Source organism: Columba livia, chromosome 11, assembly GCF_036013475.1.
Source record: "Columba livia isolate bColLiv1 breed racing homer chromosome 11, bColLiv1.pat.W.v2, whole genome shotgun sequence".
Classification (NCBI taxonomy): domain Eukaryota; kingdom Metazoa; phylum Chordata; class Aves; order Columbiformes; family Columbidae; genus Columba; species Columba livia.
In genome coordinates, this window is record NC_088612.1 from 14,113,200 (window position 1) to 14,139,839 (window position 26,640).

The window sequence follows — 26,640 nt, forward strand, 5'->3', positions numbered from 1 at the left end:
TTTGTAAAGAACAGGGAGAGAAGGACAAAATTATTAGGTGGAGGGTATTGTAGCCTAGGATATTCACTGGGCGTATCCATGTGTTTACTAGCACCCTAGTACAGGACTTGGCTTTCACTTGACCATATGTGAAAATACGTGGGTCCTCCATGTTAAGTCCTAACAAATATCTGGTTGCTACATTAATGATAGTTGTTGAACCCTCATTAGGTTATGCATTTTCTTACTTGGTGCTTAAAGTGAGATTTTTCTCTTGGCTGTGTGGGAGAGGAGATGCACAGCTTCCATACCATATACATGAAACACTCTACTAATGGTCTGAAATATTTGGAAATCATTTTGCTGAAAATGCAGAGGGAGAAACAGATGCAAGGATAGTTTGAGGTTCATAATATCCTTTATAGTCTGACTTCTGTAAATAAGATTCAGCATAAAATGTTTTATTATAATGTGACTTCTCATGCTTGTAATTGTAGAGAAAAGCAGGAAGGCTGGTACCAAAAAATTAAAACGTAGATGAATAACCCCTCAGCTGCTTCTCTTCTGACATTTTGCAGTTCTCCATAAACCTTCTGCTTTTGTATAATCACGGTAAAGAAGCTGTTCAAATTACTGTTTTCATAATGTAGCAAAAAGATTCAAAGGCAAAGGGAGGGGAGCCTGACCTGTAATCACAATGCTTAGTAATGCCTTCCTAGAATTCAGTCAGCGCAAAAATACCTTGCCCGGGGGGATGAGCGAAGACAAGCTGAGCCAGCATAACCTCAGGGATTGGACACCAACATCAGCAGGGTGCCGCTTTCAGAAGCTAAGGCAGAATTTGTAGTCTTGCCAATATGCGGTATCAGTGCAGGAAAGCCACTGTTGCAAAAGAGAAGGAAAAGCCTCATTCAAAATATTTGTCTTAATCGGGTGCTTTAAAGCCATTTTGATGCAGAAGGAATACAAAATGTTTCCTTCCCTTTGCATTTAATCTTTACTCCTCCCACTGCTCAAAAAACCATATCTGGAATTCTGAATAAAATTCTTTCTTCTCCTTCCTTTGTCGCTGTGCTCGGTTTCATTGTATTGACACATAAACAGAATTAGCCACACTAGCAGATTTTGCTTAGGTATACACATCAAATAAGCAGCTCATGGTGATCCAGAAAAGCTTTGGTGTAAAAAGAAAATATACTGATACCTCGGTGTTTTTCAGTGTTAACATTAATTGGGAAGACAGTGAAACTAAATGTTTGTTAATTTGTTTATGATGTTGCATCACTTCAGTATTTAGTACCTTAGGTAGCTGGTTTTTACTCCAGTGAGCTAGATTAGCCTGATTACACTGGCAGGATGCAGTTGATGGATGACTGTCATTATCTTCTCAAAACTGCATGATACTTTAGGTATAGGAGATGATAATTAAATTTTCAAGAGACTACATTGAGATTATAAGATCTGAGTATTTTTTGAAAATGAGGAATATGTTTGCAATTATCAGCATGTTGTTAGAGGATCCTCTCCTGAGATGTTTTATTAGCAACCCCTGATTTCCTTTAAATTGATCACAAAAAAATGTCCAAGTTATCATATAACACTTTAGATGTTGTTTGTTCGTTGTTTTTGGTTTTTTAAATTCTGATATGTTCCTCCTGAAACAGACCAAAAATGTATCTGATCAAATCTATTGGTAGTGGCTTGAAGATGTACAGGTTAGCACAATATATTTAATGAAACCTTGTTTGAGACAAAACACTAGAGAGGATCATAATTAATGCCTCATTTTCTGCCAGTTGCTATTGATTACTCATTCAGGGTGCCTTTGTTCTCAAAATGGTAACACTGTATTTCACATTACTATTTGATATTCTCAGGATGGGATTCTTTAACAACATGCTGATAATTGCAAACATATCTCCAGAATTTAAATTTAAAATGAATTTACATCACGTGTCAGTGTTTTTCCAAATTCAGCTCAGATTTTGGAGTGCATATTCACTACGGTTTCCAAAGATTGAAGACTTGAGTAAAGTGAAATTCAGCACTTGGTATCTTGGTTATATTTTTGGCTTGAACTGCATGACGTGGAACTGCAGCCCAAACCTCTGTACTGTACCAGTACCTCACAGAGCAATTATTTGTTAAGGTTTTAATTTTGTGCTAAGTTTTCTTTTGGAATCACTGTAACAATGTACACAGCTTAGCTGGGGGATTTTGCAGGTGTCTCCATTTTGTTACATGCTTTTGAACTAGCTCATGCAAATCATCAGGTTTGTCTATAAGGCAAGATGGGAAATACTAAGACTCGTTATATACATGCTTTAAGTCATCCAGATGGCCCAATGAATAAAAGGGCATGTATGTGAAACTTAGCTCTACTCAGTGCAGCCTTTCAAGTTTAGAGTAAGGCAAGGAATGTAGTTACTATCTGCTCTGCATAATTCTGAGAAATAGAGAGATGCAAAGTGAGTTTGTCTGCAACTGTGTGGCAGGATGATGGGGGGATTTGATTGAGATGAGTGCTGTGATATTACTTTACTTTTACAAAATAATGTATCCAAGCTCTCAACTTTTAACTAAGCATTTCATCTCACTGCCGCAGCAGCTCTGCCTTATTCTGCTGGCCCTGTCATAATCAGTGGCATATAATGGGCTAATGCTTTTATTCTCAACCATATTATTCTTTTGATAGCAAATAATTAATAATATAAAGGCACGCGGTTGTATTTGGATGGAACTATTGCATAGTTTGGCTATGGCTACACCAGAAAATCTGAGTTCTTAAAGTGTTTGCTAATACATTTGCATTTAAAAAATGAACGTGAATGAGATTTAGGCCAAGAAACACAAGCCTAACTGCCTATAACAAATACGTTTTTGAAAAGGTAAAACCTTTTATACAGTAGTGTAGCGTAGTGTGTTTGTTAAAGACGTTTGTGTATTTTTCAGGATAGTTTGGCTTTCCTATCTACATGTAGCGTAAATGTTAGAGAGCGGCAAGGAATATTGCATAAGGACATCTGTAGGCCTTTACTTGTCCTCTTTTCTTTTTTTATATCAAAGTAAGAAAATCAAAGAAGTGTTTACCAACATATTAAAATTCTGCTGGCCAGTGTCCTAGAAGTTCATTGAAGGCAGAGCAGTATTTTGGCATCAAATTGTGTCTTCAGGATTCTAAAGAAAAAAGACAGCTTCCAAAGTAGTCAAAGTCTTTCTTACTTTGATACTCAAATTCTTTGAAAGAATCAGTTTTAAAACCATTTTAAAATATGTTGAGTAAGGAGCTTGTTTCATCTCAGGCAAACCATTTAGATGTAAGCGTGTGGTTGATGAGCTGCTGAGTTTGAACAGAAGCGAACTTGGTGTGCACGGAAGTGCAGCTGCAATACAAAGCTACTTGTTTTCTGTGACAAAGGTGAATAAATACAAACACCGCCATATGGAGATATGCTTCTTTTCAACCCCCTCGCCCCGGCAGTGTTTGAATAGATGACTCCCCTGCATTTCATTTTTATGAGAATACTTTTTAGGAAAAGGACCTCTTTAAAGCATTTGTCTAGATAGTGGCCCTTGTAAAAGCCCTTAGGTGTTGGGTCAGGCCATGCCATTTCCCCTGGGGCTGTCAAAATTGTTTCTTAGTTTGGCTGAAAGGGATAAATTTGAAAAGTAAAGCAGCCGTGTTTACTTGCTTTCCTCTGTTCTCTTTGGAATCAGACTGGCTGTCTTCTTAGTCAATTGTAATAAAAGCCTTTTTAAGAAAAAAAAAGATAATTTTTGGGGGTTGGTTTTTCATACACACATTTATTAGGTAAAATATTGCTTTAAATAAAATCTTGCTTATTTTGAAGCTGAAGATATGCTTTATAAAATCCAAAGAGGCAATTTATAATTTATATATAAAGATAATGCAGGCAGGACTCAGAGGCGTTCAGGAGAATAACCAGTCATTGATTATTCTTTAGTAATTGGGTCCATGCTTGGCAGATGAGGTTTGGAGTGAGCATGAATGTTCTCTGCGGAGAATGCTGCGATCTCTGTGTGTAAGTGATCCGCCTCTGTGCAGGGACCCCAGGCACTTAGTCAGGAGAAGCTTGGTGCTGATAATACAAAGCTTTTTTTGCTATCCTCAGTGGTATTTTTGTATTCCTTTCTTTATCAGATGCCCTTAGGAAAGGATCAGTCCTAATCAATATTGCTTCTCAATTGGTTCAGACAGGCAGAAAAATCAATAACCCGAACTAATGACATCTATTTTTTTATATTTTAGAAGACTGAGGAACAATTATAAAATTTTAAACAGATGCTTCATTTGATTGTGGACATGGTAGAAGAGGGGTGGGGAAAGGTCTTCTCTTTGTTTAATTAAAAATCCTTACCCAAACACAATATAGATCAGAAAACTTCTTCGGAGTATGGTGCACAGCTTGAGATTTACTGGGCATGTATTACATTACTGTATTTCTGCTACTATATAAGTAATGTAGTAGATGTGATGCTTTGAAATTTGGGGTCTGATGAAAGTGTCAAGAACTGGAATGCTTATGACAAAAGTAAGAGTGGCAAATATCATGAGGTGAAGGTTGGAGGTTAAGTTTGGAAAAGATATAGACACATGCCTTTTGGAATGGCTTGGTAAAAGTGAATTTAAGAGTTTTTACTGTTTGGTGGTGTTTGGTTTGTTTTTTGATTATTTTACCGCTGCCCTTAAAGAACAGAGGAAGAGGGGAATTAAGAACTCTCCCGCCTCTTTTCTTTGGAGGTGTCTGTATGGATCCCATTGTATTTCCAAAATCCCTGCCAGTGACCAGAAGGAGATGCTGGAGGGGAGCAGGAAGGGTTGTCTGTAATGTGAACATGATGTAGTTGGTAATTGTGTTTGACAGCTGCTCTGAGTGAGCCGAGGCCGGACCAGACGACCTCCAGAGGTTCCCTCCAAGCCTCAGTGGTTCTGGGATTGTGTGAGGGGACCCAGCTTGGGCTGCTTGAAACGACAAGTATCACAATACCTCCTCCCCTTCCCCACGTGCTACGTTAAGAAGTTTCCCTTCAGTCCTGGATATTCTTGGGCTGAAGGTCAAGTCTTGGGCTAAGCGCAGAGCTCATTTCCCTTCTTCTCTTGGACAGTGTTGGTTTGGGGAACTGTTTTTCACAGAACATTGCCCAGTTTGCCTGCATGATGTTCACCACTAAAATGCTAATAAATGTTTAGAAAGCGCCTTTGCTAAATTCAGACTTGTGTTATGTCAGCCAGAAATTCTGGTAAACATCATGTTTTCTGCAAAACAATAAACTCTTAACTGTTTGTCAAAGGCAAAATTAGCAAATATTGAAATCTACAAGCAGATTTCTATGTCCCCCTGTGTTTTCTGTATAGTTTGTGTGAAGATCACCTCACTCCTTACAAGGGTATCTCATTTCAATATGAGTTTTATATTAACAGTTCTGATTTAAAGACTGTTTTATTGTAAGAATAAGAAGGAAGAAATTGAGTTGAGGAGGAAGCTTTATTTTTATGCCTTAACATGTTTGATCATTGTTAACTTTGTTCTTCAAAGTGTGTGATAGATTTGTAAGAAACAGTTAACACTTCTGGGCCCTCCTTTAGTTTGTAACAGGGTGACTCTTTCACATCCCACTCTTTCCAATAAAAATGTAAAATTTTCATGCTCAAATTAGTCATCAGACAAGTAAAAGATACAAATTTCAATACTGATATGATGCAAACCAATTATCTGGAAAAACACACTTGACATTGTTGCTTATTTCATGTATAGTCCATAATTTTAGATAAACTCTGGATTTTCTGCTAATCTGTGTGCATTGCAAGTTAGAAGGGATTTAGGACCTTGCTGAGAGAGCCATGTGAGTTAGCATCACCTTTCACAAATCATCACAGCGGAAGAACCAGCTTGAATGATGTAATGTAATCCAAAAAACATATTTGTTTGTGAGTGAGGGTGTTTGGGCCTTAGAGGAGGGTGAGGGGGCCGGGAGCAATGGGCTCTGCTGGGCTGCTGCAGCCCGAGCAGGCGGCTCCTGCTGTTTGACAACAGCCGCTGGGACCCGGGTGCTGTTTGACAACAGCCGCTGGGACCCGGGTGCTGTTTGACAACAGCCGCTGGGACCCGGGTGCTGTTTGACAACAGCCGCTGGGACCCGGGTGCTGTTTGACAACAGCCGCTGGGACCCGGGGCCGCGTCTTTGAGGGAAGGAGGAAAGTTGGCTTGGGAGCAATGGGGCTGAAGGAGAAACCTTAACGAGGTGGCACCTCAGTTTTGGTTTGGTATAAAAGTTGATCCAGTCAGCAGTTCCTGCCTTAGCATCACCTGACAAAGGAAATGTTGGTGCAGTTTGAAGGTTGGCAAAGCATAACTTGGGTCCTGCCATCCCGCAGCTGTGCTTTCCCCCTTAAAACGAAAAGAGTGCACTACGTAATAACCCAGTATGAAGAATCAAATCACTTGTTTCGGAAGGCTGCTGGTTCCATGGTGACCTTAAACCAGTCTGATTTTGCAAATGTTAAAAGCAAAGTGTCTTTAGCCGTGTGTGACACAGAATGAGGAAAGCTGTATGCAGCAGCCAGGAGTGAAGTGGCAGTAAATGCATTTTTACTGCCTGGTAGCATTATGTTTTCTGTACAAACAGTTCTGTGAGTTTCACTCCAAGTCTGGGTATTTTCAGACTAAAGCAAGGCTAAGCATAGTGTCAACCATGGAAAAACTATGTTCTCATAAATCACCAATATTCATTTAGTTTCACAGAAGAAATCCAACTAACGTGAGGCCAAGCAATATATAATGCACTTGTTAAGTGGTTAGAATGTTTTTGTATTTCCTGCATGAAAAGGGAACAAAAAGGGTAAGGTTCAACTATGTGATTAGTTTGAAGGTTTTAAAATGTCATAATTTTTATGTTTTGTGCATTAATCTAATCTATTCTCTCTTTTTTTCTGTTTGATTTTTTTTTTATATTTATTCCATGTTTTTATGAATGTAATATAAGTCTAGATTTCTAAGTATGTGCTAAAACCTAATGTCACACTATAAACTCTTAGCTGTTTTATCAATTATGTTTATATTGTGTAATGGAAGAGGTGTTACATTACAAACTAAACAAAGTATTATGATTTTTGTTTAGAATTTGAGTCTAAATTGATTCTTTAAAATGTTTTAAACCGAAACGGTTATGGTTTTCCAAGGCTCACAGCCAAACTTGGTCTGCTTTTCTAAATTATGCTATAGTATATTCTCTGAGTACCAATCTTTAAAAGTCAACATTTTTTTTCAACTCTAAGACCTTCACTGAAAGCTCAATAAACTCCTATAAATGCCAAGAGCCGTATGTGTGGTTAATAGTTTGTTAGCCTGGTATATTAAGAGCTGAGTTATTATAGAGCTTAACTTTACTTTTCTCTGTACATTTTGCAGTCTAGTCTGCTTCGGTCAGACATGGGGCTTGGAAGTCCAGGTCAGCTGTCATCCTCGGGAAAGCCTGGAACACCCTACTACCCATTTTCTGGCACAAATCAACGCCGGAGACCACTTCATGATTCACCAGCTCTTGGTGAGTAATACAGACAGTTTTTAAACCTTTGTTCATGATGCATTTCTGCAGACTTTATTATTTTGTTTGACAGTTCATTTTATGTACTGGAGGTTGCTCTGTACTGTGCAATTCAAATCACAGCAAACTGCTATGTAAGAGATAAACCAGAATTAGTAGTGTTTTCTTTGAGAGGCTAGTTTGGATTCAACACTGGTCAGCATTGCTTATAAAACAAACAAGAAACTCCAATAAAACCCTTAATTGCAAAAGCAATAATGACAGATGGATAGGAGCTGATGACCAGCTGAGTGCCCTTAACCCATGCCATCATTAACTCCTGGAAATGCATGACCTCGAGGTCATTACCATTATTTAGTAGGGGAAAGACATAAAGGGGAAACAATTATCCTTTTATATGCTAAAAGTAACTTTATTCAGGGCAATATATAGTTCATTGTAATTGCTTCAACATGCCTTGAAATTTCCTAGCAATTGGAGACTAGTAGTTTATCCTAAAATCAAACTACCTTGCAAAATATCCAGGTAGGAACTTGCTTAAAAATTGTTATAATTCTGTGACAGTATTAATATTTTATTCTGGAGATACTTAGAGATAAATGGAATTTTCCTACTTGGTCATAGTCAGTGGTAATATTTCATAGCTCTGAAGAGTGTCTGCTGAATTAGGGAATCCAGAATGAGCCAGCTGTTCCACCGTTTCTGCTATAAGGATACTGCAAATAATTGGTGTGCAGGTTTTAAAAAAATGCTTTTGGTATAAAAAGGGAGACTGTAACCTGATATTCTAGTTTAAAAGCTACCATATTTCAATGTTAGCATGTTATGTCATTAGGATTACTCTGGCTATATGTTTGGGGTTTTAATGCCCTTCATTCTGTATTGCACTTCTATTCCATAATAGAATCTTGTTTGTTGGAACCGTATAACTTAAACCATACTTAACCCAAAATAAGATTTCATCAAATGCAAATTGTTTCTTGAAGTAATTTTAGTATTAACTAGAACTACAAACTCTGTAGGCATTAAATAGTCCCGAACATGCTTGAAATTGTTTTAAAATCTTTAATTATAAAAATATTATTGTTTAACTTTACTTGTTGTCAAGATATCCGCTGTTTAATCTGGGTTTGTCTCTTTACAAATATTTTTGTAAGTCCTCATGTTCCTCAGAGTGCAAGAATCAAATGCAGCAGTTGTTGAGCTCTCGTTCAGAACAGGAACAGTCTGAGCAGACTTCAGTGAAATTGTTGCCACTTGGAAGGGTGTTTGAGCTTTAACAGAAAACAGTTGGGGTTTTAAATTATTGTCATCATTAAGTTTTAGCCTCCGTGGAACTGGTTTTAGTGAGAAACAACTATAATAGTAACCTGCGACAGTTTTGGGTACTGGGGCTGTCAGACCATGGCTGTGGGTGCTGGGCGGAGGGTGATGCTGGTGTGGGCAGGAAGGCTGGGGTAGAAGCAGTCGGGGAGGGACAGTCCTTGGGGAGACTGTCTGATTTCTGTAAGATACTTGAATATGTGATTAAGTTAGTTTCTTGTGCAAACTACATAGAGTTTGGTAAGCTCCAGATATTATTAAACTCAACAAAATCAAGCTAAGTGTAGCGTTATTAGAGTAGTGTTCCTATTTATTTTTTTTTTCCTTGAAAGAGGAGCTCAAGGGGTATAAACCTGTTTAAACTAGTAACAGTGTGACATTCCTCTTTGTCATGGCTGAATCTGGGGGACTGTAACTGGGGACATGGCGGGTGATGGTTACAGACTTACAGAAATGTTCTTCCAGAAATTCCAGGAAAAGGAAACACACCTTTATCTTGAGTCTTCTTTTCAATGGCTTGAGAAAGCTTGTCTGATTTTTTTATTATTATTATTTTTGAAATTTACTGGTCAAATGCTACAAAACTGCTGCCTGAGAATTTAAAGCAAAGTCAAATTGTGGCTGGTTTATCCCCCAAAAGGACTTGCCTGACCAGGATTTTAACAAACTCTCTAAATGTGCGACTAAAGTTCATTGAAACCAAGCAGTGTTCCCTTCCAGGTGCCACTTGGAGTGCAGTGTCAATATCTCTTCCAGAAGTCTTTTTCTTTTCAAATGTGTGCTGTGGGGAATGATCAGAGTAAAGATATCCAGCAGATATTATCACCTTTATCTCGTCATATCGCATAATAAAACTGTGATTAAAACAGAAGAATAGGAATTTTGTATTTTAATTGAAGATTAAATCGGTCATCTGTAGAACTGGTAATCTTGCCAGACACTCATCTTCAGAACATCCACTAACTTATAATTTGCATGATGTTCAGGTTAATTTTATTAGCAGCTGACTAAACTGGTGCAGATTCTTGATTTCGGTAATTAAATTGCTGGGTACTTTTGTGATGTGACAATAATTATTGGTAGAAGGAAGCAGGTATCATACCTCCAAGTGCAAATTTGCATTGTATTGCCTTTATTACTTAAGAAAAGTAACTAGGCCATTAGATTTGCTGTTTATTTACAACCTAAAAGCTGTAGAAATTTACATTGTGTTAGTGTTTTAAGAGTATGTCATACTTCAACATGTCGTAAATTCCTTTTTGATTGTTCTGTCTTTACTCTGAAGTAGGAGAAGGGAAAGCATTGCTCTTGCTACTAAGTCCCATTTTCTTGCTTATATATCTCAAAATCTCACTTTGTTTCTTAGCAAGTGTGTGAGGGCATCAGTGTACCCTTCAGTGTTGGTGTGCTTAGGAATAGCTGCTTTCCTTATGGAAAGCATTGAATGGAGTTATTTAGTAAAGCTTCATTTTAGAGAAGAACATGAGAATGTTACATGTTTTAACACTTTCTTGTATTGATGTGAAAGACAAATTTCATTGGGACAGAATAAAAAATGCATGTAATTGGAAAATAAGAATTCCATTGTGGAAAGAAAGAACTGAATAGCATAGCTACTTATTCTTTTTCATCTGTAAGGTAGATACTTGATGAAATGTTGTTTTTCTGTGTACAGATCCTCTACAGACAAAGAAAGTAAGAAAGGTGCCCCCTGGTTTGCCTTCTTCTGTAAGTACTACATATTTTACTTATCCTAAACAAGCTGGGCTCAGATTGCACTCTCTTTCCCTGACACATACGAATGACTTAACTTCAGCGCTGGGCTATCTGCTGGACACGCACAGCTAGGCTAGGGAGCTGGGAGTGGTTCTGGAGGGCTAAACAGACATTTGATGTGGAATTGTTAGATTTCACAGCAGTGATTTGTAGCTTGCTCATATGCTCCTACCCACTTGTCCCTGTCATTTGAATTCCTCTCTTGGGAAGAGAGCTGGGCCAGGAGCTGTCAAAGAAGATCTCCTGTACAGGTCTTTTGATGTTTAATTAGTCATTATGTTGCTGAACAGGAGGACAGACAGAGATTAATAGCTGAGAATCTTAGAAATTTACATTTGTAATAATCCCAGTGGAGCTGAAGACATTAAGATTCGGAGGACATGTACAGCTCAGCTTGCCTCAGTAGGACTGAGGTTATTAATATGCATAAATCACCGAGTCAGATGTTCATTGTGAAGCCCTGGTGGATTTTAAAGCCTTCATTAAGCCTTTCCTAACTTCAGCCTAGCATCAGGAAAGCTTTCAAGCAACTAGTTTGTTGATCCCTCTTTGCTTGAAAATTTATCCTTCGAGAATAAAGGGCTTTGATGAAAAAGGTTGGAAGGGTTTTGGTGGAAAAATCATTAATGGCTGTGATAATCTAATGCTATAGGGGTGTTTTGTGGTATTAAACATGCTTTATTCTTAAAAGGAAGAAAATTGTTTATAAATGTATTGCATTTAAACATCCGCGTGCAGTGAAAAATCCCCAGCGAAGAGGAGGGCAGGATGATGCTCCCTGCCCGGAGCAGGCGGGGGGGCCCCGCTCTTTGTTGTGGAAATGGCTGTTGGGCTTTTCTTTGGCAGCGCTTAACACATGGGCGCAGGTGCACTCGGATGAGTCATAACTCGGAGCTGGGAGCCTGAATGGAACACGCTGCACAGGCAGCACTAATACAGCGGGAGCAAAATGGGCCCGAGCTTTTTATTTCCTATGAAGTCTGAAGTACGGGTGGCGTCTTCTAGTCCTCACGTCTCCCCCGCTCTCTCCTCCCCCTGTCTCCCTTCTCCCCGCAGCTCGGGGTGCGCCAGCGCAGGCCGGGATCAGCAGGATCTGCGGTGCCGTTTCAGCCGCCTCCAGCTGGAGCGGAGCGCTGGCCGGGGCAGCTGTGCCGCAACCTGCAGCCTACCTGGGAGCCAGGCCTGCAGCTGCGCGCCCTCCTCAAAGCTTTCGCTTGCATAAGCACTTGGGCCCCACTAGAGGCTGAATAGCTGCTTGATAAACAAAATGAACACAATGCCTCAAATCATTATTCCCGAGGCCAGGAATATTCTTCTTCTTCCTTCCCTCCTCCCACCCCCCCCCTTTTTTCCCCTTCAGCAGCAGCTAAAAATAGTTTGGCAATTTACATTTTAACAGTTCCGTGTTATGTAGGGTGGCTTTACAGTCTAGCAGATGATTTCTGCTAGATTAACAAAAATATATTTAACATGTCAGAGAAGCTAAAACACATAGCAGTGCAATTTTCATGTAATTTATTACTGTAATTCTACGTGAGTAATAAAGCTTACATTACATGTTTAATATTTAGTAGTGTCAGCCAGGTAAAGGAATCATATTTAGCAAATGAAAAATTTCTCTCATATATCTTACCAGGCTTTAATTTTAAGAAGCGGTATTTTTCAAATGGTTTTCATCTAATTCTTGTTCTGTGAAGAAGAGTGGAGACAACAAAATGCTGATAGATTTTATTTGTGTCAATAAAGTGCAGCTCCTGTGAAGGATCAATGATTGCGATGCTGCAATAGTTAAGTACCGTGCCTCTCTGTGTCAGTGCTTTCAGTGCTGAAGAGAGCCTTGAAGAAAAACAAAAAAGTTATATGAGGTATTACGTGTTCGGAAGATGATACAAACTAAATTTCAGAGAATATCATAGGAAATTTAAATTGAGTAGATAATTATGTAAATGTTGTCTGCAAACCTGTATTTTTTAAATTTTCATTTTCTAAGACTTTTCTGTGATGTTTTTGTGTTAGTATAGGGCTACCACGTCAACAGATACTCAACAGTAATTTGATTTCCTAGATAACTGTAATTTAATAACAATCTTTCAAGAAATTATTTTAAAAATATTCCTCTAGTTTGTTTCTTTTTCTCTTGGATTTGTACGGTATTCTCTGAAATTACTTGTTTTGAGGTTTATCTGTCTTCATGTGCTCTTATCAGGGCCTAAAGTAAAAATAGTTATAGAGAAAAGTGCTAATGAGTTGTTCAGTTACTTTCTGGAATGCAACTTCATCTGAACTTATCCTTTTACTGTGAAAATTAAATGCACCAGGCAAATGCATTTTAAAGTTTTCCTGTCATGTTGCTAAGTGGTGAGTCAGTGCCCAAAACACTTTGAATGTTGCCATGCAAGCGTTCATGTTGAACTACAACTACTAAATTTAAAGCCTCGTGGGGAGGACAGAAACTAAAAAATGAGTGGTTTATTTTTTCTCACTATTAGCTCAAGCCATGCTTGAGGGAACAGAAAGATTATGATGTGCTGTTTGTGTTATAGCAGGGGGGAAATACTGTTCAGCGAGTTAAATTACCCTCAGAGATTCAAGACTGTTGTATTTCAGAGAATTTTTCTGATTCGAGGAGTTACTTTAAACCAAGAAACCAATAACATCATGTGACTAGAAACCAGTTCTAACTAAGCGGAGGGGCAGAGCGGAGTGTCAGGATTTCAAAGCGCGGCTCGGTCTGCAGGAGGAGGACAAGAAGAGGGGGCTCACTGCGAAATGGACGGGGCAGTTCCCTCTGATTGTGGATGAGCTGTGAGCAAAAACATATGATTTACATGTGTAGTCAGAAAATATTTAAACTATTATTTATTAGTACCATAATCAGTAGCTATCATGAGGTCATAATTCTAAGAAAAAATAGTGTGAACATCTGTCATCATTCTTCTGCCATTTAATTAGTCTCATATCAGAAGAATAACCTGAAATACATAATGTCTGTTGATTTTTTGTTTCAGAAAATCAGCTGTGACACAGGCACAAATATCTGTTTGTTTTCTGTGTAGTGCCATTTCTAGTAACTTATTTTGAGTATTCTAGACTTTCCACAGTACCTGAGACTATCAGTTAATATTAAGCTTTAGGTTACCACTTATTTAATGATAGATTGTTAAATGAATATTTTATAATGCCAGAGAGCTCGTTCTAAATTGAAACTCATTATGTTTTTCAATATATTTAAGACAATTTATAGCTTGATTATGTAGGAGTTCCTCATACATCACCTCTATAGTTTGCATATAGTTCACTGGTTCTAATATATTGCAAAAATTCTTTATGAAGCAAGGCTATAGAAAACTTGCTTTGCATGCATAGAACTACCTCCCAGACCTTTAAGGCACTTTTCTTTTTGGTATCACGCTAGTCTTTTAAGACTGAGCTTGAGAAATGCAGTTCAAGAGATGTCTCAAAGATATCAGTGGTATGAAAAGAAAAAGAATAGATCTTACTCCTTTCTTTGCTCCCTCTTTCCTCCATCCCTCCTGAAGGGTGAAAGGAGATTATTTGAAATGCTGGCGTGGAAAGGATCCAGTCCTCTGTTCACCTGAAACCTAGTTTTTGAGACTTTAATGTTTAGATTGTATTAAAAATAATACAACATTCACGGTGCTGAGTGGACTTGTAGAAAATTACCCTCAATATTAGCAAGTTCAACATGTATTGAAGTAGCCTGGTGTAAAGCAACATCCTTGGAATACTTTTATGAAGTCTCTGGCTCTAAATGAAAAGTTTGGAGCATCCTGGGTGGGTATTTTGTGTGATGATTAACTGACTGTGATGCTGTGTTTAAGTGACTTTCTAGTGGGACTCTTTTCTGGTAAGATTTGTTCCCACTGGCCAGAAATGGTGTCAGAATGTAAAAAGCAGCATTTAGTTTGTTCAGAGTTGTTCTGAATTGCCTTGCGCAGTCAAGTGATATGTTCAACTGTCATTCTCGTCTTTAGTATCTAACGCTCTCAAAGGCAGCAGCAACTGGCCTGACCCTTGCATCTGATGCTGTGCTGTGTTTTAGAAGGCAATTTTAAATAATGAAACTAAGCAAATTAATCCTTATGGGTAATGTATCGCAGAACTTGGCCTTTCTTCCTTATGACTCAGCCTTCCATCTTCCCTTCTGCTTTATGCTCGTTCTTTGGTCACATGATTCAAAGGATAAAGTTTATAGAGACTTGCTCTATACTTCTTTAAAGCACATGTTCATCTCTGACCTTGAACAAAAATATAAAACATCCAACCCCTAAATTATGTTGCAAAACAAGTAAAAGTGTTTCTTTGAGATTTTATGTTCATTAGGAAAAAGACCTGGTTTTCTGGTTAGATTATTGGGGTTTTTTTTCAACATGACCTTTATATTAAATCTCTATGAAAACAGCAGTAACCTCAGATTATAGCATCGCACCTGCTCTTTGCTACACGAGAACGTTTAGGTGTCATTAAACAGCTAAGCAGTCCATTGCAAAGTCCTGCTGTGAGAGTTCAGATTGAGTTCTTACTGAATTAGGGTGAAACACTTCAGTAACCCTCTCTTAATAGCACCTTTTTATGGCAATCAGATCATTTTTCCAAATGAACTATCCTCTTGTGAGGCTGCTTAACTGAGAGATCTTCTCTGTGAAAATCCCATATATATATATATCAGGGATATATAATGATGTCAAATTATTTCTGTGTTTGTATTTATTGGATATACTTAATTTTTGAAGTTTTCGCTATATATTGAGCATATTAGATGCCCTTAAATTAGAGTGTAGATCTGCATAAAAGAACCTTACATTTGAGCATAGTTCTCAAAATATCTGAAAAAATAACGTGACTGAAGTGCAGCTCATGTAATTTAGGGAGAAGTTATATGGAAGTGCTGCATCTTCTGCTTTACCTCAAAGATTAATGTGTCCACTACCATAAATTAGTTGATGTTTTATAACAATAGATAAGGATAAAAGCTTTCTTGAAGACTCTTTCTAATATCTTTAAAATACTCATGTTTATGGTGGGAAGGCTTTTAGAATACCTGAAGTCAGCTGCGAACACAGTGAGCAGGGTTGTGTTGCTGGACTTCAGTGTGCTGTTAACCAGAGGTACGTCCCTTCAGTCACTTGCTGAGCCGCGTTCTGGGCCGGCTGCTTTGCCCGTGACTGTGCTGTTTGTCAGGAATCGGCAAGACACAAGTGCTTGCTTTCTCAAAAGAATGGTACTAAAATTAAAGCCCTGTGTAATCTTTAAATGAAATTTCAGCTGACGATAAGTATTTGCACACTGAAGTGGAGAAATTTAATTAAATTATCTTGTTTGAGTGCCACAGTTTCTTGTGATGTCAAGACTTAAAGCAAGTTGTACAGTCTTGGAGATCCGGTTACGGGATTGCATACCATTTGCAGTGATAGCAAGGATTAGATGTGAGCGTTTTTTCTTTCTGTAAGGAAGTAGTAGGTGGATTCCGAACTGCATATGACAGGAGGATTGCACTTTGGCTTTTGATAGCTCCTTCATTGGCAAAATAATTTTTCTGAGCAGCAAGCTGGAGTACAGAAGAAGCGGGGAGATGCCAGGAAATGTATGCTGAGGCACAACTGGCGCTCTGCATTTTGATGCGCGATCTTCTAAAGCTTCTCTGACACTGAAATGTTTAATAAACTCAGAAGTGTGTGTGTGTATTGATACATTAGGCTGGGCTCAGGTTTTGACTATGGAGCCACCTACAGGGAGCTCACACAAGTGCAGGTGGAGCTGCCTGGTTTGGAGAGGGGAGAAAGTGAAAAATACACTGAACTTCAGTAATGAAATAAAAGTTAAATGCTACTAAGGTTGGACCAGCAGAGGGACCCCTTAATCACTTTTAATTTTTCAAATAAATTTTCTTGGCCATATTGAGTTGATGTAAAAGTATTTGTAATTCAGGTAGTCTTCTGCAAGTTTCAGTAACACAGCCTTGCTAATTCATTTCAGGTTTTAAAATTCTTTGAAGGTCTGTACACATTTTTAGATTGGGTAGGTTTCTGGATTCTGATGGGATAATTTATCACCTCAGGATAATAAACATGTTTATTTCCTTTTAAATACAGATATGGGTAGTTAAGCCATTTGTAAGCCATTAAGCACCTTAAGTGCTTAATATTTTCAGCAAAATTACAAAACTTTCTGAACTTGAGCAATATCCTATCAAAGTTGTATTTGAAAGATTCTGGAACAAGTTTTAAATCGGTTTGTGTTTGTTTATGAAGAATGTGATATATAGCACTTTCTTCCTGATTCCATTCTAGTAAAATATTTATGTAAAAACTTAAACATCTGAAATTCAATATTATTTGGAAAACAACAGAAAGAGGAACTACCGAGCTGTGGTTTCCAATTAAAAACACAAACAAACAACAAACCCCAAACAAACAAAACTCAAAACAACTCTGCCCTTGCTCTGGTTAATCATTATAAATATTTGGGTTTAAAATAAGTTATACTGGGAGCTCTACAGTTGTTGTCATTCTGAATTATTGCAAGAGAAGCAGCTTGAAGTTCTGTGTGTATTTAAATTAGTAGCAGGTGGTTCCGTATTGGGTTAATTTTCTATGAATTTGTCTTTTATCCCCTGTTCCCCATTCTTTGCCTTTATTTCAGTGGGGCAGCAGTTGAGATCTGTCTCCCCTGTTCAGGTTCCAGTTTTCTTAGAACTGGTAAGAATTTAATCACTTGTGGAACTTCTGTTCCTCTGTCAAATATGGTTGGAATTGATAATAAGCTCCAGCCTTGGACAGAGTGGGGATGAAAGGGGAGACTTCTAGGGCAGTTGCCTTCGCGTTCGTTACAAAGATAGCAGGTTAACTTAGCTCCTAAGAAATTAAATTGAAATTAGTTAGAACAACAGAATTGGTATCCCCATCGAAAACAGGTTTGGGTTTTTACCAAGTTAGCATTTTTTTCCAGAAGGATAGAAGCCAGCTCTTCACCAGGAAACTCGTGATACTGGGGTTTACACATCACAGTTACTTTTGCTGGTGAAAAAGGAACTTAAAATTCTAGCGGCATATAAATAATGGTAAAAGGTTTTGCTGCTGCTTGTGTTTCAGTAGAACCGTTTAAAATAATAAAACAGTGACAAAAAGCAACAGCTTTTTAAAAGTATTTTGATATTTCAGTCTTGTTGTGGAATACGTTTGACCAGAGGACGGCCCTTGTCTGAGACAGTTACATAATTATCTTTCATATGGTATAAAAACGTATTTCACATAGAAGTTTCTTTTCAGGGAGAACATGTGGTTCATTCATAAAATCTCTTAGTGTTAAAGCGATTTTTGAGAACATTCTTCTACAGGTAGCTCGGTTTATTATTAGGTCAGTATATCACTCTGCGTTGGCTTTCATAATCTCTTTACATACTTTAGAAACAGGCAGTTTATTGTTTTTGACACACAGTACAGGGTCATGAGTGGAAACAATTCGGGCTACAAAGTGCATGTCAGTTCAGTGCTCCTCTGCTGACGGCATGTCTGTCTGAAATCAAGTTTAAAAAATTGGCCCTGTCTCCAGCTGCCTTGTTTTGTCAGGCTGAGTCATAAGATTAACCCTTGACTTGTCACCAAGGAAAAATGGAGCAAACAACTGTACCCAGTACAGTATCGCTGATCCAGCTATGATTCATTTCACTGTAACATGATTCTCTTAAGAAAACAAATTTCAGAGCAGCTGTTGCTTGGCTTAAATGGGGATTATAAAAATTGCAACCACAAAACAAAAACTTACTTTGGACTTCAGGAGCTTTTGGAATAGTTGTCTGGTAGTAGTTCTGCAAATAGTTACTGGTAACAGCATCGCCATTTTTTGTGCAGTCTTTCAAATTCTTCCATTTAGGTTTATTTTTCATCTATTCTGGTGAAAGCAAACTTATGTGAGTTAAAGTTTTGTATGCTTGATGGAATTATAGGTGGATCCTGTGAATCGATTTAGCAAATGTCCTGTGAGAAACAATGTTTTCATACAGTAAATGTACAGCAGGTCCAGTGATAAATTTAAAGTCTTGTACACTAAAATTGTATTCCTGCTGATGTAACTGAGGGTAGGACAACTAATTCCCTTTTCTGTAAAATGAAATCGTCATCCTTTCGATTTGTGGGGAAGTAACTCAGGAGCAAATTCACTTATTGACTCACCATGGAGGTACCAGTCTTTAAATTAGTTTGTCTACAAACAGACAGCATTTGCAGTGGCATTACTCAGTTTTATGGATCATATTGTTGCTGTTGTCTTATCCATGTGATGGTGAATTATATCAATAATTTCCTTGTACTGATAAATGTTAATTGTGTTAGTAAAATATTACCAGTTAATATCACCTATATATTGCTCTGTGCAAATTTAGGGCAGTTGAAATGCGGAGCAGCCCCTCTGCCAAGGCTACATGGTAAAGTTAGGGGGATTGTCTGCTGTATGTTTTAACATTTTTCCAATTGCTGGTGTAGTACAAGTGGAAAATGTTCATTATTTGAGAGGGGGCTTTATCATGCTCTTCACCTCAAATACAACTATTTTGAAAACTGGGCATGTGTGAGTGGACATACAGTAGCAATTACAACTATGTTGATAGTCTTTACTTCAAAGAACCGACTCCAGTTACTCAAAGTATTTTTAATTATTTAAGAGTTTGTGTGCTTGTGCTTGAATTACTTCAGAAAGGGTTCTCATACTTCTTCAAATCTTGCAAGCTGAAAGCGCCTTTTCCAGTGTTTAGGTTTTTTCCTACGTTGTGCATTAGTCTGAATTAGTGAATTTAATCTAGTGCACTATGAGAAGTAGCACATGCAAAGATCTGAAGATCTTTTAGCATATCTCATCTGTAGAGTCCCGAACACTAGCGAGAAGCTTTAAGGAATGGCATTGTTAGCTGCAAATCAAAGCTGCTTACCGACTCTCCCGGGACTGAAATGGGTCTTTGTGGTCCCTGGGGGAAGAAGGAAGCCGCAAGTCACTCTGCGGGCCTGGCGGTTTAATAGTCTGAAGTACAGTGATGTTCTTTTTTGCAGCTGCTGCTGCGCCTTTTGTATTGGAGTTCAGTTCAGATATCATTAGCTTAGTTGCATAGCTAAATACTGTTGTTTCAGAAAGATGGACCCAATTTGAAACTTACCGCGTGAAACTGGGTCCACCTTTATGAAACACCCTGTAGTTCTGGAGATGTAGTTTGACTTGCAGTAAAAATGCAAGTGTTCTTAAGCCAGTGGAAATGTCAGGATGTATTTGCCAACATACTCTGAGCACAGTAGTATCCTGATTGATTGGAAGAGTTAACTGAAAAAGCATTTGAAGCTGGAGGTGTGAATATTTTTTGTCAGTACACGTATATTCTGTATATTTTACAAACACTACAGTAGTTATGTCCTGAGATAAGACATTATATACAGACCACCGAGATTTTTATCTGACCATAGTATCCCACTGCAGCCAATTTGTCACCCTCTAAGATCTTTTTAGTCCAGATTTCCCAGACATACAAGCTGCTTGGCAGAATGAACCAAATTTCTGTAACTTGCTTTCCGTGTGAATTGCTGAATTGAACTTTGCCCATTTTTTTTTCCTTATCCTGAAGTATTTTCCTGCTTTTGTCAGGAGGAGGCAGGGAGAATTCTCAGCATTGGCAGCTGATGCAGTTAGAGGTGGAGTAATGCAGTTTGGCTTTAAATTTTTTTTTCCTGGATCAAAATCCGTATCTGGCTTATCAGGAGCTCAGTTACTAACCAGCTGCGTTCATATGTAGAAAGTAAAAAAAAGTACACCTCATTAAGAGTGAACGTTAGTTAAAATGTCGCTGTTCACTGAAGGAGCAAAAAGACTTGCCAGGCATAGATAATGTGCAAACACTGGGGGATTTTTGTGCTAGAAGTTACAGTCCATTTACTGTATTGTATCATTCATGTTTTTGTAATGTGCCAAGGTTGTTGGGGTTTCCCCCCTTCTTCTGTCACTTCTCTTATAGGGGCACAGAATTACTTTTTTAATACAAAAATGTATTACACAATGTAAAGGAAGTCAGGGCCTATGTTTCTGAAGGACCACAATGGTATGTTGTATGTTAGAGAGTGATTTTGGATGGTATTGACGTGTTCCGTGGTGGTGTTGTTTTGTTGCGTTGATTTGTTTTTAAAGCCAAGCACCACGGTTCCGTGTTGTCTTTGTTTTAGAGCCGTATCATCACCCCCGCTCCCCTGTTGGGCAGGCAGCCTGTCCCCTGCTCGGTGCGCTGGGGTTCGGCTGCCCGGGGGGTTCGGCTGCCGGGGTGCTCCCGCTTTCCCGTGGGACTCGCGCCCAGCAGCTCCCCGTGGCTTTGGGAGGCGTTTGCCGAAGTTGGAAGCAACTCTGGGCAGAGGCAGATGGCCGCGGGGCTGGAGCCGCACCGAGCAGCGTCTCCACCGCCACAAGTGCTCTAATTTAATTACACCAAAAAGTAGGAGATTAACTCGCTGCGGACGCGTCCATTCGCGGTTGGCGTGTGGCGCGCGGTTTCCCGGGCGGGCATGCCGGTTTCCCGGTGCGCCAGCCCCGGTTTGCGCACCCCCGTGCTGCTCCCCCCGTGCCGCCCGGCGGGGCGCGGGCAGAGGCGGGGGAGCGGGGGGGGACCCTCGCGCGCGGCCCGACCCCCGCGCCCGCCCGGAGATGGTTCAGTCCTGCTTTGCATAAGCCGCCTTTGGGGCGCTCCATGTGCGCGGGCGGCGCGCGGGCGGGTGGATGCGGTGGCGAGAGGCGGCGCAGCGCAGCCCGGCCCGCCGCCAGCCGCGCCATGTACTGCGCGTACCCCGTCCCCGGGGTGGGCAGCAACTCCCTCATGTACTACTACAACGGGAAGACGGTAAGCGCGGCCGGCTTTGTTCGGGGGCGGCGGAGCGCCGGGCCGAGAGAAGTTGGCAGCGCGGGGGTGCCCCCCGCGAGCCCGGCGCGGCTCCTGTGAGGCGGGGGCGCCTCCCGGGCGGCGGCCGGCTCCCCGCCGGCGGTGCCGGAGCGAGCGGGGGAACAGCGATATTTAAAAGAAACTGTCCCGGAGCCCGCGGGCCGCTTTGTGCAGCGGGGGCTGAGGAAAGTGTCCGCAGCTGCGTGCGGAAGGGCCGCGTCCGGCAGCCCGCAGCCAGGCGGCGCTCCCGGAGGGGCCGGGGCCGCTCCCGCCCGGACCGCGGGCTGCGCGTTGGGGTGCGGGGTTTGTGGGGTTCCGTATCTCTGCTCTCCCAAAGCCTGCGGAGCGGCCTTCCCCAGCGGGGCCGGCCGAGGACCGTGTCCTGCCCAGAGCTGCTCGTTTCACTTGTGGGACTTTGAAATAATCGAAATATTGCTACGACCATTGCGGGGGGGGAAGTCAGAATCTGATCACCTCTCTGTAGGTTAACTTTCTGGAAATTGAATGGGATATTTCTGTTTCGTGGCTGATACTTAAAAGTTATAAGCTCATATGACAACAGTTCTGATTTTTGTGTATAAAAATTAGCATATAACGGTAAATTTAACAGTGTATGTTTTTCAGTCTCTTTATGCGGTTTTGGCTTCCATTATAAAAACAACGTTAAATGGGAAAACAGGAGATACCGATATTGATTTTTTTTCCTGTTTGGTTTGTTTGTTTTACTGCTGTTTCTATTCTCATGGGCCTGTGTGAGCTTTGCCTTCATTAGTAAACTTTTTTGCCAAGATTTTTTTTTTTAAGTGATAATTAAACTATGGATCTTTATGTTCATTAAAGACACTGTGTATGAGCTGCTTGAGCAACAAAAGATACTAGAGGAGAGGTTAGTGGAATGAGTAAAATTGCTTGGTCTCTATTTCATTTCCTTTGGTATAAATGCCAGCTGTCTTTCAAATATGAAATTATTTTTCTTTCATCTCTGCTCCTAGGCTAAAACAATCTGTTTGAAGTTTTATGTGAAGATATATATAAGACTTAAGTAAAATTAACTATACAATACCCCTGAAGCAAAGGGAATATAACTTGCGTGGAGTTTTGATTTTATTCTTTCTAGAGCACAGATCACTCTATTACAACATTTCTCTTTGTTCTTGTAGCAGGAAAAAAGGCTTTGATCTTATTAAGTATTTCCAGGCATATAGTAGATGGAAGTGCTGGTACTGTAGGAGAGCATGGCTTGAAAATTGATAGCATGTGCCTGTTACGGGTCAGAGGTGACCTTTATGAGCTCGAAGAGTTAGTAAATAGATGACAAATCATATGATGATCCTATATCATGTTGCCCAAGGTTTTATGCATTTTTTTTTTAAACATCTTAATAGCTTTTAGGAGTATCTATCCTAGGAATTCTGCAAGTTGTACTAAATTACTAGTTTAAATACGCAGAAGGAGGATTTGTGAAGTTGGGGGGGTGGGGTTTGCGTTACAGTTTTTGAAGCCCACATCTTGGTGTCTGTGCCAGATCTTTGTATGAACCTTTCCATAATGAGAGACCAGTACATACACTTATTTTGATGTCTTGCTGGTTTTGTTTGTATTGTTTGGCCAATTAGTATTTGATAGTATGTACCTTATTGTTTGAGAATTTATTTAGATTTTGGATATTGACATTCAGTGGTACCTGCTGATGTATATGAAATCTGATTTATTTACACACAAAGCAAGCAGGAAATGATATGTAGAAAACATGTGTTTTAAACTTTTTATGAAATATGTTTTGTTCTTTTCAACTTCTTAAATTTGTAAACCAGAAGAAAGCTTAATGTTAAGCTGAAAAGCAGGTATCTAAGCACCCCAATAGATGGTCATGTGTGTGCTGGCACATAAACTAAAAGTTTTTAAATTAAGTCAGGGGATTTTACTACTAGAAGAAGTTCAGTTATAATTTCTGTACGTTTTAGGAGGGTCACATGAAAGTGAAAAGTAGTGGTTTAATACAAATCCCTTGCTAAGGAGTAAAATGTTAACATTATGTGTAGTAGGTTTTATTAAAAAATATATATTTCAAGAAGCCTCACCAAATAAGAAAGAAAAAATACTTTAATCTGTTTAATGAAGAAGACAAAGTACTTGCACTGAACTGGAACATTTTTCCTGATTTCCTCTTTTTTTTTTTTTTTTTTGCCCTTTACCTGTTGCTCTATAGAAATTAGTCCCAGTTTATGGAAGGTTTACGAAATTTTAATATAGAACTTTGTGAAAAAAAAAATTATAGTTAAAAATTGCATCTATCCTTAAAGTTTAACCTTTTCTTCTCTTTCATTAACTATGCTGCAGACCCCCAAAATGAAAGCACCCAACCCCCCTTAAAAAAACCTTCCAAAATGTTCAGATAGAAAAAATAGCACAAATTTAAATTACACTTTTTAAACATTTTGATATTTTTTTGACAAATAATTAAGCAAACTACTTCATTCAGCAGGGCCTTTTCATTTAAATTGTCTTACCTGCAGTAGCACCAAAATAATATGTAAGTAATACAAGTTTAATATCTTGTTTCTGCATAAAGAATAAAATATAGACTTGAAAGATTTTCAGTTCACCTGCAAGTTTAGAAAGAAATTGCTTATTTTCTAAATATACTATAGAATTCCTTTTATATGTATTGCAATAAAGTAATATGTCAGTTATCACCAAGGTAATTAATTTTAAGGAACAAGATTGATTATATTTGATTTTATATTGCCTATGACTGCTATTTCATAAGAGAATATATTTGTGAATTCTCTTGCATTCTGCGCATTATATGGGTTAATTTGGTATATCACTCTGTGTATGAATATTTTTTATTATTGAATAAATATTTGTTTTTCTCAGCATAGTCTGGGATTTTATTGAGCCCTTTTGCAAGGTGCAGTTACTCATTTTTTTCACAGTGAATTTCTAGAATGCTTGTTTTAAAAAGGGGAAAAAAAACCCACCATATATAGGTATTTTGTATATATGTAGTACTTTGTGATTTCTTTTTTTTGTAAGCTACCTTATACTGGGATTTTTTTATAAAATGTTGGGGTTTGGGGTTTGGTTTGTGTTGTTTATTTTCTTGAGAATTTGGAGAGTGTAAAAGGCTAGTTCTAAATGTGGCCCTGTGCGTGCATCCATGTACAGATATGTATGGGCACGTGTCTATAGATGACTAAATGCACACAGTTATGAGTATACATGCGTATATTTGCGTATTTTTAGTGGAGCGAATGCCTGTCTTGCAGCCATCGCTCTGAGTTACAGCACAGAGAAACACTTCAATAATACTGCCCGATGCTCTGGTGACAGGACAGCACACCTTTCTGTAGCTGCTAAGCAATAAATAATGTGCTGAGTCTTCTAACATCAACGTGAAATGTTTTCAGTTTGTAAATTTTGGAGCAATCAAGTGCTACAGAGAAAGATTCAATTCTGGTTTTATTAGTATTGGGCCAGTTAGTATACAGGGAGGAAAGTACAATTAAAGCTGTTCCGTGCCATATGCTGCCCACAGCAACTTAGGCAAGGTCAAAGCTAACATTTGTAAGTCAGGACAAATATAAGATCATGTGGAAAATCTCTAGGGGTGCACGGCTGTGGACATTGAATAAAGAGAGGTAGGAAACATTGGTCGGCTGCATTTCCCCCCTCATTCCTCACCCTTTTCCTTCCCCTCCCCACCCCAGTAAAACACGCTGAGTTACAAAGGCCCGGCCCAGGAGAGTTTTCCCTGCTCCGCTCGCTGGGCTGAGCTGAGCTGCCAGTCTGCTGAGCGGTGGTCCCCTGCCAGAAGGGTGGCTTGTCTGCAGCAAGCTTTATTGATGCTTTAAAGTGAAGGTTACGTCCATTTCTTTGGGCAAATGAAAGCAGCTACAGAGGGGATCAGGTGCTGTATTGGACCGATCTATATTTCTCAAAATGTGAGCACCAAAGAGTAACACACCCCCATTTGCTCAGCGTGTTTGCTTTCAGGATCACGTGCGTCTTGAAGTCTGTTTGTAGAAATATAATAGTCTGTGCTGGAGATACAGAAACTGAGAGTAGTATTGAATTCAGAGAAGAGACGAACAAATGCAAGAGGCAGTGTTCTGTCTACTGCTGCATCTTCCCGTGGTCAATGCTGCTGGCAGGGATTCCTACCACAGCCAGACTAGCCTTCTGAAATATGAGTAACTCGTTAAGAAACAGGCTGATTAGTTTAAACTTTTCCATTTTTGTTTTCTTAAAAATTTAATTAGGAATTTTTGAAGACTTAGTTGTGTGCATTGTTTAGTAACAGCATAGTTTGAAGAGTGTGGGGAAGAGACTTTGCTTAGCAAATAAAATAGAAAAAGAATCTTCAAGCACTATATACATATATGTGTTTCTGGTGTTGTTCCTGATGCCTTACCTTCTATTTCTTCCCCTCTCTGCATCATGCTACAGTAAAAAAAAGAATAAAGTCATAAGAGCAGACCAAAAATTTTCCATATACTGAATTTGGGGTTTTTGGTAAGTTGGCCTATTGCTTTTAACGTGTCTTGGAAATTGTCATTTGATGGGTAAGAAGCTAGTAAATATTTCTGCTATGGATCGTTGCAGTGGGATTCTGCATTTCAGAAGTACCCAAATAGGCATGTATGGCATGCCTAAACTGCAAAAACATTTTTTTGAGATGGAGTTTAGTGACTTGAAGGAGTTTGAAGTTTATACCGTCCTTAAAAATTATAGTTGGGTTTGCAGACAAGACTGATGCTCTCTGTTCTCTTAAAGGAGTGCTCTATTTTCATTCTGGGTTGTGAGAAGAGTTTTTAGAACATATGAGCCTTTACACCTTGTATTGGAAACAATATAATTGAGGATACTAGGGGTCTTCATTTTATCATCTTGCTTAAATATCAACTAAACAAAAATTTGGGGGAGGTGGGTTTTTTTTGTTGTTTTGACAGATTCTGTCTTGCTGTAAAGAGGAACGTGGAAAACCATAGTTACTGTTCTACATTCCTAAAGTTTTAGCATGTGATTTTGTTAGAAATGTAATAAACATGAAAACAAGTTTCCTTTTGCCA

The 26,640-nt window shown here is 39.1% G+C and overlaps 1 protein-coding gene across 23 annotated transcripts in view; it reads left to right on the forward strand.

The window, feature by feature from the left end:
* The window catches only part of TCF12 (transcription factor 12), a 159,947-nt gene that overhangs the window by 99,413 nt on the left and 33,894 nt on the right, over nt 1–26,640 (forward strand). For 17 of the 23 annotated variants that reach the window (XM_065076967.1, XM_065076968.1, XM_065076970.1 and 14 more), the window contains 2 exons: nt 7,410–7,545; nt 10,544–10,596. In XM_065076967.1, the coding sequence (XP_064933039.1) occupies nt 7,410–7,545; nt 10,544–10,596 (189 nt within the window). Of the gene's footprint in view, nt 1–7,409; nt 7,546–10,543; nt 10,597–20,752; nt 21,125–21,364; nt 21,527–26,640 lie in introns of those variants that run through there. The other 6 variants (XM_065076988.1, XM_065076987.1, XM_065076989.1 and 3 more) reach the window with 6 other exon arrangements.